A 14,419-nucleotide genomic window follows, 5' to 3' on the forward strand; every position below is an offset into this window, starting at 1 on the left:
AAAACATGGCAAGTATTGTAAAATGCTACCACGTGATCAATTATGTATCTTACTGTATATTTATTACATAAATACGTATATTCAACTGCATCACTTACACTCCCTACAGTGGACAGATTCATTTAGCTTATGAGCTTGTGTTTTTTCCATGCAGCCACTCGAGAGCAAAACTCCCTATTTCAAACACCCTCACGAACGGCTACACCGCCTATGCAGTCCACAAATGCACACGCCCATGTCTGTCTATGCACGTTATATAAGTAAAAAATATTTCCCTTTTTGTATTTGCCTTTTTTGTGTGCGAAAGTCACACTCAAAATTGCGTTTAACTAAGCGTAAAAATTATAAGCAAATTAATTTACAACAAAAGCTTAACTTGTTGTAAAACAAAGCAGCCAACAAAGTTTTTCAACAGTCACGGAAAGTGAGCAACGGGCGTACTCGTAGCAACTCTGCAGGGCAGAACGACGATCATAACAAATGAAAATGTGTGTATGTATGGATTTGTGGCACTTGTTTTTTTTTTTCTTTTTCAAACAACGGATAGCGAGTTCGTGAGTTATGTGTGCAACAACAGCCAGTTTCCCTGCATACAGCATCCTGCTTTCGTCACCATATGAAAGAGGTGTTTTTAATTGTGGGGGATACAATGCTTACATAAGTATATACATATGTACATATTACAATACACACATACACATATGCATGTGGCTATAAAAACGTACATATTTAGAGTGTAATGCATTTTGCCTACCAAATTCATACGTTATTTTAATTATTTTACTTTTGAAGCTGGATTTAATTTTGCACTTGTTTCAAATTCAAAACTTTGATGTATTCTGTTATTTCCTTCCAAGGACAGTAAAAATTAAAAAAAAAATCTCATGAGAGATATTTAAAAGTAGTAACCGATTTCCCTTTATTCTAGTCAAAATTGTCTACAATTTAGAAAGTCTAAGACGATGGAAATTTCACTAGGTTTATATTGAAACATATGTATGTATGCATAGCTAGAAGCAGAGTCAGAGTACAAGAATTGAAGTATGAAAGTAAATACTGAACAACGGATTTCGATTTTTGGGCCTTAGCAAATAGATGAGGAAGAAATGTCTATAGAAGCATCGCAGCAGCTGATGGTGGGATAACCTTTGAATCTTTGACTTCAATATATTTTAAGCCGATTTTAAGCTATCAATCGACAAAATATCTGGGCAGTATGTTAATAATCAAGCTGTAATCAGTTTCCCAAGTGCGTTCTCCTCCCCTGTAAATACTTTCACAGTGCTGTTTCTTTCTGTTCTGCGTAATCGTTGTGGCTGCGGTGTCGATCCTGCGTGATTTAAACAAGTATTCGAAAGCTAGTTGAAGTGTTTCACATTCGCAAGATCCGATACCTGATATACCCCAAAAAGAAAGAAACCTGTAGGAAAAGCTTATCCATCCATGTTCTAATAAATGATGAGCTCGCATGACTGCGCAATTTTTAGATTTATAAAACTATTCGGCAAAATCAACTTTTTTCTGGGTATTGGACCAAACCAATTTTTTTAAGAGCTTGAATCATAGGTAAAACCGTGGTTTCTCCGTTTTTCGAAGTTGGCCTCCGAAATCGAGATATGGACCTTCGAAGTTCGAAATAAGACCTTTGGTAAAAAATTATATTTAATTATTGCGTGTAAATAACGAAAAACCTAAAAATACAGACGTAGTCCACCTTTTGCTCTTATTTAAATGGTATATAACTTTTTTGTGCAAACTTATATTACAGGTGCTCTAAGGGGTCAAAGGTCAGATCTTCGAAAAATTAAAAAATTAATATTTCAGAAAATTTTGATCTGCTTTTTAAAAAATTCATATCGTTGTGAAGGTGACTTTTTGTGATATGCATATATGTATACCTCGTATATAAAAATTTGAGAAAAAAAAACATTTAAATGAAAAAATAAGAGTTATTTTTTCATTTAAATGTGTTTTTTCTCAAATTATACGATGTATACATATATGCATACCACAAAAAAGGGTGATAAGTCACCTTGACAACGATATGAATTTTTTAAAAATCAGATCAAAATTTTCTGAAATATAAATTTTTTAATTTTTCGAAGATCTGACCTTTGACCCGTTATAGCATGTGTAATATAAGTTTGCACAAAGAAATTTATATACCATATAAAGAAGATCAAAAGGCGGACCGCGTCTGTATTTTCACTTTTTTTGCTTTTTACATGTAATAATTAAAAATAATTTTTTACCATAGGTCCAATTTGGAACTTCGAAGGCCCATATCTCGATTTCGGAGGCTAACTTCGAAAAACGGAGAAATTACTTTTTTACTAACGACTCACTCTCTTAAAAAAAGTTGGTTTGGTCTAATACCCAGCCGAGTGCTCTACAGTGAAATGCATCATAGAAACTTTCCGAAATTTCAGTGGGCGCTGATTTGTACGCTGACTTCGTAGCGATATATTGGCTCTGGGGAACAATTACCCTGAAAGTTTCTCTAGACTATTTAACAACACTTCACACCATGGCCTTGTTGGATGGAGAACTAATACTCCCATTAGAAATGTATTTGTCAATATTGAAGATCGTTCCTTATGACCTAACACAAGCAGTTTCTAAGAGTCCAGTCTATGATATGATTCTGGTAGCCTTCATCGCATAAAAAACGACATTGAGCTAATAGCATTCATTTTATATGTACTTCATTACTGATATACTTATTTAAGGTGATTCAGTAAGACCGCAGATGTTCGCTTTAGTTCCACTCTTCCATGCGCTGTTTGGCAATGGACATTGTCCTGTTGAAACCACGTATTGTCCAAGTGCGTCCGCTCACCGCAACAGCTTTACCGGCATCTTTTTCGTAGAATTACGGTCGATGACTCCGCTAGCCCAAAAACCACAACAAACAGTGGCTCGTTGTGGGGCATCGTTTTTTCTTGCAGAGGGTGCACTTTTTCTTCTGAACGCATCGCTCGTGAGGATTTTTTTTTTTTAATTTGCATCAACAAGTGGCAACGTTTGGATCACTTTTCCAGTTCAACTGAGTACCGCTCTATGACTAAGTTTTCCAAAGCCTGTAGGACCAATTGTCTGAAAAAATATAAAGAAACTAGCATAACACAAACATATCACAGATAATTGCTGTCGAAAATCTGCATCATCCAAAGCACTAATTCAACATACACAAATTTATTAAAATAAAATAGTTCAACAGCAATCCACAGGTAGGCTGACTTCCAAAACGTCAATTGCTTTGCATACGTACAAAGTATAATGTTCCATAATGCCGAACTACAAAATATTGACAACGTACAATTTTCGAAAACGCATCCGAAAAGTTATCGAAACGTATCGCTAGAGCAATCAGCGCATCAGAAAGAAAGTTGATACTTCGCTTGTTATTGGTTACCATTGATGATTTAAAAATGGAAAATTCAGAAAAATTGTTCATTGCTATAGTGAATATTTAAAATATGCAATATATATGGTTGCAATGTGTCGCCACTCTGCATATGCAAACAGTTTGAATAACGCAGTATATATAACAGTTTCCAAACATTGTATTATAACGTTTTGGAAGTCAGCCGTAATTTACTTATTCAATTCCGAACGCATCCAGCCGTCAACCATAAAACAAATTAGTGCATCGAGTACTTTGCATAATCTTTTCACTCGACATACACTTAATGTAGTGAATTATTTTCATTAAAATTATTTCCACAAATTGGCGCACAAATCTGACAAAATCTTAAGCCTCTAATGACCGAAATGGGCGGTCAAACCAAAAATTGATGACGCATATTTAGCAAAGCCTACACATACATACTTTGTAGATTGGAAACTCAGCCTATTCGAGATAATAATGTGCTGCTAAAATACATACAAAACGACGTCAGTAATGCCAAATGGCGTGGCAGAGTAAAACCAGCAATTTGGACTATAATTTTTAGCTCCACTGCTACGGCTGCTGCCTATTCGCCTGCAATTCGTTTAGGCTGATTTTCGTTTAGCAGCTGTGTGGGGATTTTATGTGGTAACCAATACGTGCAACTAAGAGAAGAGAGTGCAGCAGACTGTTGGCCGGTGAAATTTAGCGAATGCACAAACCAATTTAACGCCAACCCCAAAAATTGAAGGCAACCTTGTTGGTGGCATTAAAATGACTGCATTTTGGACCACAAGCAGAGCAAAGCTGGTTGTTGCAACTCCATGTTGCAACCGCAGCTAGTTAAAACAGGACTCTAGCAAAGCCTTGAATTGGTCAATCGGTCAGTCAAATGGCCGACCAGCTTCAGGCTCAGCTGTAGCCAAATGCTTTTACGCAATATCTAGTTGAGCTCATTTGGTGCAAAATTGGTGTGCATAAGTATCGATACACTTACAGTTGTGTGAGGATGTGCCCATTGATCTGATGCTGCTGCATATTCCGTTCGGCTGGTAGCTCGTGTTAGTTTTAATTTATACGTTAATTGAAACCACTGCGTATGCGTAAGCGTTCGGAAATTTTACAGTTTTACATTACATGCAACATGCAGTACAACAACAGTAGCAACAAATTTATGAGCTTATGGCTTGGTAGTGGGATTTTTGTTGGCGACAAAATTGTGGAATGACTGCCAAAAAGACCTGTAGGAAAATATTTTCCGACCGTTTTAGTAATTCTGAACTGAGTATAACCTTTTTTACCAAATAGTAGGGATTAGGAGTTCCTGACTCCACTTGCGGCATCACAATGGACCCTGAGGCTAAGTGTGTCTTATAGACCAGGGGTTCCCAAAATTTAACCACCGCAGCACCTTTGCTGTGCTAAAAAAAATTTCGCGGCACCCCTTCTCTTCAAACGTCTACGAAAACAAGAAAACACAATGCAAACTTTAAGCTCATTTAGCTTTAATGTGAGGACTGAAATTGTTTTGATGATTTCATTACTTCCTTTAAGTTTGTTGGGAGCTTTGACAATTTTACCCTGACGCCATGTGACGCTGAAAGCTTGCTGGTGTATTTGTTTTTAACCGACTTCACAAAAAGGAGAAGGTTATCAATTCGTCGGAATATTTTTTTTATTTTTTTATTTTTGTTATGTATGCTACCGCATAACTTTGGACCAGGTTAACCGATTACTATAATTCTTTTTTTAAAGGAAAGGTGTTACCTCACAGGTGGTCCCATTTTTAAATCCGATCATTAGATCATGAAGAGATTAACGATCATCTTAAATTTTTATATGGGAATTGAAGTCGGTTTTGTTTTTAGCATAAAAATTACTTTTTTTTCGGGTCACATGGAAACGGTGAAACCAGCTGTTATCAATTTTCTTAGCGTTAACTTTGAATTTACATATATACTTTTTTCTGATTACTTTGCTTATTTATGGGGTTTTCATGCGAATTGCTAGAAATTCTAAAATATACATGTCACCAATAAAAAAAAAAATTCGACGTGCTAGAAAAAACCAAAGATGTATTTTAATTTCGCAGGCCTCTGTTACCTTCGCAGCGTCATTCAATACGGGTTTTTAATCTAGTGGCGTAATCTTCCTAGTCGCCAGGGAATACCGACGAATCATACAGTGCCTTCTTGTGACGTTTTCTGCCTCTTGCTTCATCCTAGACATCGCTCCTTTCGTTTTTCCAACCACTGCAAATATCCGCACATTTGCTCCATTTCAAACTATTTTTCTGTACAAATTTGTCGATAGCTTTAAAAATTTCATCGCTAGTTTTGTAAGTCTCAAGTACTTCGCTCATCAAAAGTTCTTCTTCGATTCGCATCACTAACACGTAAAGAACATTAAGTCCCACAACGTCGGTACTTTCGTCAAGTTGCAAACTAAAAAATGCACACGTTCTCAAACTTTTTATAAGTTCGTTTTCGACTGCCTCTAAAATCGTGTTGATTCGCTCTTTCTCCGTGTGATTGTGAAGTTCCAAAGAATAAATAACATATACTCGTGCGCAAAGCTGCTGCGCTTGTCACGAGAACAGGCCAGTCAGAAAAAAATCCGAAAATTAATCCGAAAACGAGAAAAAAAGTGGATGAAACGCGGCTTAAATAGGTCTACAAAAGTACCGAAAATGGTTGTGAAAAGGGTACGTTTTCCGCTATTTTTCTGAAAATTTTCTGATTTAATTTTTCGTTAACAAAACGTACTGTAACATAAACTACGCTTATGAGCGAAATACACTACACAAGCGGCTTGACAAACCAAGCGAAATATCCCTTCGCTGCAAGCCATTTGTGTTGTGTATGGGGTTTGACGAGCCGCTGAAGGTAATTTTAAAAAGTTTAAAAATTTTTTGATTTTCTGGCCGCCATGTTGAAGTTTGAACAAACCGCTTGCGTTGTGTATGGAAAGTTTAAAGAATTTGCCCGCACCACTAGTATACTCTAACCACTAGCGACACCCCCTTTGGAAAAGCCTGTTATAGACGATCGCGAGTACCTAAGCTAGCCTACAAAGTGGATATACCATTTATGTTAAATAATGATCGAAAAAAAAAATTATTGAGTTTGTAAACTGGATATAATTTATCGCTCATTATAATGTGGCCAAAATATTTGGACATTTTAAAAATCGACATAAAATTTTGAATGTCTTAAAACTGAACATAAGTTTTGGGTTTATTATAAACTGGTCATAATTTTTTGATCCAACACACACTGGAATAATATTCATTTCAAATCAGGACATACATTTTTGCAAAATTTTTAAAAAAACTAGACATAAAATTTAATTATCTAAAAAAAGACATCACTAATTTAAGGGAAGGAAATTTTTTTTTGCTAATTTAAAAAAGGTACAGTTTTGACCATTTTAAAATTGTACATCAAATTTTGGCCATTTTAAATGCGAACACACATTTTTTGTCGTCCAAAAACTAGGTTACTTAGAGTCACAGTCTAAAATTTCTACAGAAAAATTTTCAGACGTTTGTCATTCACTTTAAGAGGGCGGGTGAGCACGTCTTTCTGTAGTTTATCTAAATAGTTTATTTTCTTCAAACATTCGACTTATTAAACACAGCTATCAAAGTTTTGACATGCAAATGGCTTCTGGTACAAAGACGAAAGGTAGGTCATAAATCGATTGATTCAAGAAGTTTGAATAAGGCCCACATGCGGACAGTGTTAAGTCTTCTCAAAGCACTCAGAATATATATATTTTAACTTATAAAAATAAATAATTTCACTTCCAATAGGCTAACAGATGGAGATCAGGGTAAGTTCGGTCCTCTGTTCTAACAAAGAAACAATTCAGGGAGAATTCAGACGAGTTTGAAAATTCGTCTACTACACTGAGGGGAAAAAATATTAAAATCAAATAGAAACGTAATTAATCTTACTATAAACGTCAACGAAAGTACTGTATATTGGTAAATATTCAATTCAATTACGCGCATATTAAAATGACTGCTTTCGTACTGAAAAAGCGTCCGTGAAGTGAATAATCAGGACAAAAACTAAAAAAACAAATTTAATTTGCATGTTGCCTGCAGTGGAATTCGAACCCGACCATCTCCGGATATCAACAACTTGTGGCAAGCATCTTTGCGCACTCAGCTACACCCAGCCATATAAATTTGCTTTCAAATGTTGAATATCCATCAACACCATACGGATAAACATGTACTATGTATGGATCTGTGTGTTGGCACCGCTCTCAGAGCGGCGCTCTGCATGCTTGGAGTGCGTATGTACACTCATATATATGCTCAGATGTTAACAGTCAAATACGTGCGTAATAAATTTTGTATGAAAATATTATTTTTAAATACGAACATTTTTAAACGATAATCAAATATAAAGTATTCATTTTTATTATGCATTATTTCCCTCAGTGTAGTGTCACTACTTCCCGAGTAACTTGATTGCAGAGGCTGCAATCACAAACCCTTTGAAACTAAGATTTCGTAAACTGTTTAAGAATTACAGCCAATAAAAAAAGTAGGCTTCACCTCCAATTTAAGATGTGAGTCAGTCAAACCGGACGGACACAGTTTTATGCTGCTTTTCCGTAGCAAATGTTTTTATGAGAATCTTTTTCACGACAGGAATAAACTCGGAAGCTTGCAATAGCCTGTCTAGGACAGACCCTGTGAGTGAAAAATTGTAATATAATCTGGCATAGAAACCGAGTCTTATCGAGTGGTAAAAGGCGCTTTCAACTAATCGAGTGAATTCAGTTTTCAATTTTGTTCAATCTGTCAGTTGTAACAAAACATTATAAATTCATTTAAATTACCTAACGGGTATACAATTGTGTTGACGTTTATACGAAAGTTTGCATTGAAACTACACGCTTGACTGGTTACAGTTGCTCTTATCGATAAACGATTAAGCAACCACAACACTTGACAACTACATATTTTGAAGTAATTTTTAGGCCATAAAATTCTTATCACTGCTGGAGCTAGTTTAAGCAAAATGTCTGCCATTTTGTAACACATTTACTATTAAACAAAATAGATTTTTGTAAATTTGTACCTACCAGAGCAATATGGGACCCCAATAAGATGGTAAGCAACAAGCTGACTCACTTTTTGTCCTTGAACTTTTTTAACTTTCAAGAATCTCTACTCAATAAATAGTATGTTGGCAAAGCTTTATAAAAAAATTTACTTAAAAAAAAAAATTAAAACTTTATGTGGATTTTGCTTAAATTCTTTAGATCAGAGATTACCGAAGCCATAGAAAAATTAACAACAAACAAAACTTGACCTTCGAGTAAACTACATAACCAGAGACCGACACTCGCCTTAATTAAATTGTCTAGTCATGGTCTCGACGCAACGATTCTACAAGCATTTCTCAGAATTTTATAGAACTTGTCTGGTATACACATATTTATAGTTTACATGTACATATATGTATGTACATATATGTATATCTGATAGCTGCCGCAGTAAATCTGGCAAATATTCAATTTCACTGCCAACCGAAAAATATAAAAGAATAGAAAAAACTTGAAAAAGGAATCGCAATGAAAAGCGAAATCAACAACGTGAAAAGAGCTTTGACTATGAACAAAGATTTTCTCTTTTGTTTTTTTTTTTTTGAATTTTTCGCTTGCTTTTTGCTAGCCCACATCACGTAGGCTCAATGAGAATTGCATGCATTTGGATGTTATGACAAAAAACTGTCATAGAGAAATTCCGCAATGTTGCAAAAGCGCTGACAACAACTACGAACAAACAAAAGCCAAATTCCTCTTCACTACATTTTTTCCGAAACTTGATTGAATTAAATTAATTTGAAATGATTTGCAGTCATAAGTGTGTGTGGAATGCTAAAAATAAATATTTTGTTTGGCAAGCAAACGAGAACATCAGACTGTGTGTATGGGTTTAAAGCACAGCAGAGTAAATTTAAAATTGATGTACTGAGAATTTTTTGCTCGGACTACGTTCAGGAAGTTAAAGTAAATAGATGCAAAAAATGTAGTTTAAAAAACTAAAAACTTGGATTTATAATTTCCATTTGTACTGTCATCAGGTTACTTTAAGAATGGAAATTTAAAGCAATCCCATTCGTTCTGTGATCAGATATGTAAATTGAGAATGGAAATCACTGCATCTTTGAGGCGCATCATATTACATAACTACATCCCAAGCTAATAAAAGCGAGGTAAAATTATAGATTTCAGAGGGTTCAAATTCTACTGAAACACATCAAGTCTCAGAAGGAAAGCTTTTCCAGCTAAGATGATAAGCCTAGGCTGCGATTTATTTACTTTAAACAGATATGTGTACTTCTAACTAAAAAATTGTTACTTAATGTTAAGTAATTTTGGCTAATAATAACGCTTATATACCGCTAGTAAGCGTTTTTAAGCCTCTTTTTTCATTATGTTCAGGCGCGACTACTAACACCAAGCGCCTAAATGCATGCTATGTACTGTTTTATGAGAAAAAACTCCTTCATTAAATTTATGAAATTTTTGGCACATACACTTCTCAACTGCCATGTAATAAAATGTTCTTAAGTTATGATTTGATAGCAGTTCAAAGTATGCTCGGCCTAGTCTGATGCATGATTCGGACAATGGTTCCGGAATTTTCTGCAGACTCTGCATGGCTTACAATTATGCATGGGAGGAAAAAGTTGATTACCATGAGCCACAGTGTCTACTCACTGCTTTATATATTTTCTTTTCATTCACAAGCTAAGCAGTTGAATACTGATAGTGATATTTCTCAATATCGAGCATAATTTAGGGCGCCAACAACTTATTACTTGAATTAGTCCTGTTATGTGATATTTGAGAAGTGCATCTGTATTCTTCGTCAGCTTTGATTCTATTTTATAGTGCATGCGTTTAGGCACTACATATCATCGAAAGCGTCATATTTTTCGTTACGATTCTGCAGCATATGTGGTTTAAAAATGTATAAGCTGACTTCGAAAATTTAAAAAATTTTTATCTCCTTCAACTTTAACTTTAGCAGCATTCATTAAATTTTTCAGCATTACTTCCCGATTAATTCAACTCAAGCTAGGGCGAAACTTTTTCTACAGGATTTAATTCAAACAAAATACTTTTATGTCAATTTTTATTATTTACATTATATTTTAATATTTTCCGTCCAACAACAACTGGTCAATTTACAGTCTGTCACATTTGACTGCAACTGTAAATAGAGCAGTGAAAAAATGTCAGCTTCCCACGTCACTCACACTTCGCACTGCTGCCCCAAAGTGCTTTTCGATGAGGCGAAATCTCATGTTAAATCACTGAAATGCAACACGATGCCATGACAACAACAATTACAATTAGTAGAGGGAATATGTAGTGGCAAATAAGAAAAACACAAAAACAACAATAGTCAATAGCGGCTGATGGCCAATATGGCGTAACGAATTAATATGTCAATATAAGTGGCCAACTGCAAACCCCAGCCAGTGCCAAAGCCATAGCCAGATACAAGTTCAGGTCAGGTGCATATGTGCACAATGTTGTAAGTGAAATGAGTGCAAAAAATGGCATAAGTGTGAAAAAATTGTGCAAAAGTCACTGCTGGTGAACAGATTGCGTTTTGTCGCACAACTGCATTTATTTTTCTGCCATTTCCGGGGCTGCACTATGCTCGAATAGTACATGTTATTGTATTTATGCGCTCATATGCGCATTCATACATACATACGCATATGTAGCTGTACGTGTATTAATTTTTATACTTTTTAAAATTTCCGCCACTTGTTTATTTATGATTTTGCATTGACTCGCCCATTGCGCACAAGTTTATGCTTTTCGTGTAAAATAATATTTTTACGGTTCAAGGTTTCCAAATGGGGGGTTAAAAAAACAGACAAATTGTGGATGTGAACTATAAGTGCACAATCGAAAGTTTTTTTTTTCAAGAGTTGCTCACTTTTTTGGACGCAGCCTTTTTAATAGGCAGCTGCGTATTCAGTGTAGTATTTTTTCCTGTAGTGTAATATTTTCAAGCCGAAGGTACCGCAGTTACAAAAAACTTTTTGGGGATATGCGCTATTTTTTGCGGGAATAAAATATAAAGTTTTTGTTCAAACATATAATTTAACAACAAATATAAATCCCTTACAGTAGAGTAAGTTTTTGCAAATGTGGAAAAAGGCGTAATTGTCGGGGGGTAGACGACGTTTACAGGAGGCCAGTAAGTAAATCGACAAAAAATGTTTAGCAATTAACTAGGTGTTGGCAGAAAATAAGCAAAAACTAAAAGTGTATGGGGTTCAGCATTTGAAAGCGGAAATCCTATAATTTGTATTCGTATGTAGTACTTAGCTTCTTTTTCCATTTTTATGCAAGTAGCTATAGCATAATTTCTGGCAGTTAGAGAGTATGGAATATGCACTTCCGAAATACTCTCTTTTTAATTGAAAGTGAGTTTAGAAACCTTGAATTAAACTTTTGAGCACACAAAAATATCCAGAAATTCAGTGGAGCCCTTCAGCGGGAATTTGTGATGCTTTGAGCACATTTTCTGTAAATTTAGAATGGTTTTGGCTACAATTACACCGCAGGATATTATGTAGATAGTTGTGGAGCGATAGTGGGTACCATATTGTTATAACTAGGTTAGGTTAAGTGGCAGCCCCTGTAATAGGAGCTCACTTAGACAATTAGGAAATTTTCCTTTATGATACTACATTCTGAACAGACCTCCTCGCGGCTACTCAGATTGTGAGAGCCAAAATACTTCGACCTTAGCCTCGCAAACACTGGGAACGTAAGAAGATAGTGTTGACGTGATTCCACCTCCTCATCTTCCAGGTAACTGCGACATACGGGGTCTAGTAGTATGCTCAGCCTTACTGCGTGAATACCGATTGAACAATGACCCGCTAAAACCGCCACCAAAAATGAGAGCTGTGGCTTTGTGAGTTTGAGGATTGCACTTCATTGCCCCCTATCCACCCTCGGCTGAAGGATCTTGCGAACGAGCCCAACGCAACGCTGCTGGGCTGACATGAGGTCCATCTATCCAAGAGTGTACCACAGGTGATCAATGGCACCTCAAGCTGCTCTTTATCTGGCGAAAACGTTTCACGAATACCTTTCCTAATATGAAATTATTCCGCGCGACCGAGAGAGAGAGCAGACATTCCTTAACCAGGTTAGACCGCATCTCCAACGTACTCAATGCTCAACACCCTGACTCTCATAGCACTCGGGAGCAGTGAATCCATCGTCTCCCTTATAGCAACCACTTCCGTCTGAAATACACTGCAAAAGTCGTGCTGATGGAAAGCTCTCGACAGAAGCCCGCACCACCAACCCTGCCGTCCAGTTTCGATCCATCCGTGAATAATCTAGAAGCTTCGCCCAGCCCCATCTTCCCTTTGCGATGCGCCGGATGAGGCTGACAATAACCTCAAGCTTATTCTACGAATTAACTATTGCCTCCGGCAGGACATTATTAAAAGCCCCTCGATCTCGAGGAAGGCTCCTACGGCAAAATCTTTTTTGAGTGAAGGCTTCCTCTATCCACTTCACAATTGTGTGTAGAGCGGCTTCCACCGCCCTTCCTTTACAATAAGCATGCTGATCTCTTGATAGGCGATCTCGAGGAATCACGCTCCTTATGTGCATGTCAACCAGCCTCTACAAAGTTTTCCGTAGAAACGATGAGAGACTCATTGGCCTGAAGTGCTTGGGGGCAACACGAGAGTTCCTTCCAGCCTCCGGGATGAACATCACTTTGATCACCCTCGTATCGTACGCAGTTCGTGTACATTGGGGCCAGCCAACAGCTTGACACCTCCGCAGCTTTTTGCAGCTATAACTAAGTACTTATTAAAATGCCTAGAAAGCTTAAAATTACAGAGCCTGGCAGTTGAAAACTCTCGTTAAAGAGGTAATTCTAACCTTTTAAAAAAAATCGTACTTAGGACATAGCTTCCGCTGATTCCTTTCAAATCTTAGTTCTAGTGGCCGATATTTATATTAAGAAAATAGATTAGCCGAGGAAAAATTTAGAATTTTTCTTGGTAAGATAAATATCATTCAGGTACGCTATATTGTTTGTCAGGAATATCCAGAAGACAGATGTAACTTGAGAGCATTGGCGAACAGGGAGAGCTTGGCTCGCTCATCAATATAAAATAATTGAGGAAGGATGCAAATAGCAACTACAACTAATTACTTCATATGCCATTTGAGAATTGCAAAAGTGCGGTCTAAATAGAATTACGAAAATTCTAAATGAAACTAAGGTACGTCAGAAAGCATACTTTTTTTAGAAGTTCAATTTGCTGGTCTAGCAAAGCACTGTGGTCTAAATGCCGGTTTTGCTAAATAAGTAAATGATTTAAAAAAAAACATGAGTTTTTAATTGATTGGCACTCCCACAAGTTTTTAAAAAATAATATTTTAACCATTGACAACCGAGATGTCTAAAGAATTGACGAAAGCCGAAGGGGTTCAATAGAAATTTGGGCACTACACAGCACGAAATTTTCAGTTTTTTAATATAATATATATAATTTTCAAGAAGTAGACTTACCTTTTTGGTAATTCATATTTTTAACGGTTTACTGTTTAGTACATCAATAAAGAAAGTTTTTGTGCTCACTAATCAGTATTTAGTTTTGAATTTTTAGAGGCAGAAGTACGACGATATAGCAAACTTATTGCTCACTATAAATATTTTAAGTACCACACACGTCAATTTAATCGAATCTGAAAAGAAAAGATTTTATTTGGTATTGTTGATGACTGTAATCTCTTTATTATATTTAATATTTATATGCTTGTTATTAAAGAAATGCGAAATATTTTCAATGAAAAAGGTGCATAGGGAAACTAATTACTTGGTACAATAAATTTTTCCTAATTTTAAATAATAGTAATAATAAGAAAATGTTCTTATCAAAACACAAACCTTCTTAATTTCCCTAACCAACATCCCGCCAATCAGCATAATTAAAAACT

The 14,419-nt window shown here is 36.0% G+C and overlaps 1 protein-coding gene across 1 annotated transcript in view; it reads right to left on the reverse strand.

The window, feature by feature from the left end:
• LOC118740178 (serum response factor homolog A) overlaps positions 1 to 14,419 on the reverse strand; it is a gene marked incomplete in the record, with an annotated part of 224,529 nt that overhangs the window by 133,245 nt on the left and 76,865 nt on the right. Inside the window, 1 exon segment of the mRNA XM_036471675.1 lies at positions 13,992 to 14,167. Coding sequence (XP_036327568.1) covers positions 13,992 to 14,007 — 16 coding nt within the window.

The sequence above is a fragment of the Rhagoletis pomonella genome, unplaced genomic scaffold, assembly GCF_013731165.1.
Source record: "Rhagoletis pomonella isolate Grant_MI unplaced genomic scaffold, Rhpom_1.0 Rhpom_scaffold_00005, whole genome shotgun sequence".
NCBI classification, from domain to species: Eukaryota; Metazoa; Arthropoda; class Insecta; order Diptera; family Tephritidae; genus Rhagoletis; species Rhagoletis pomonella.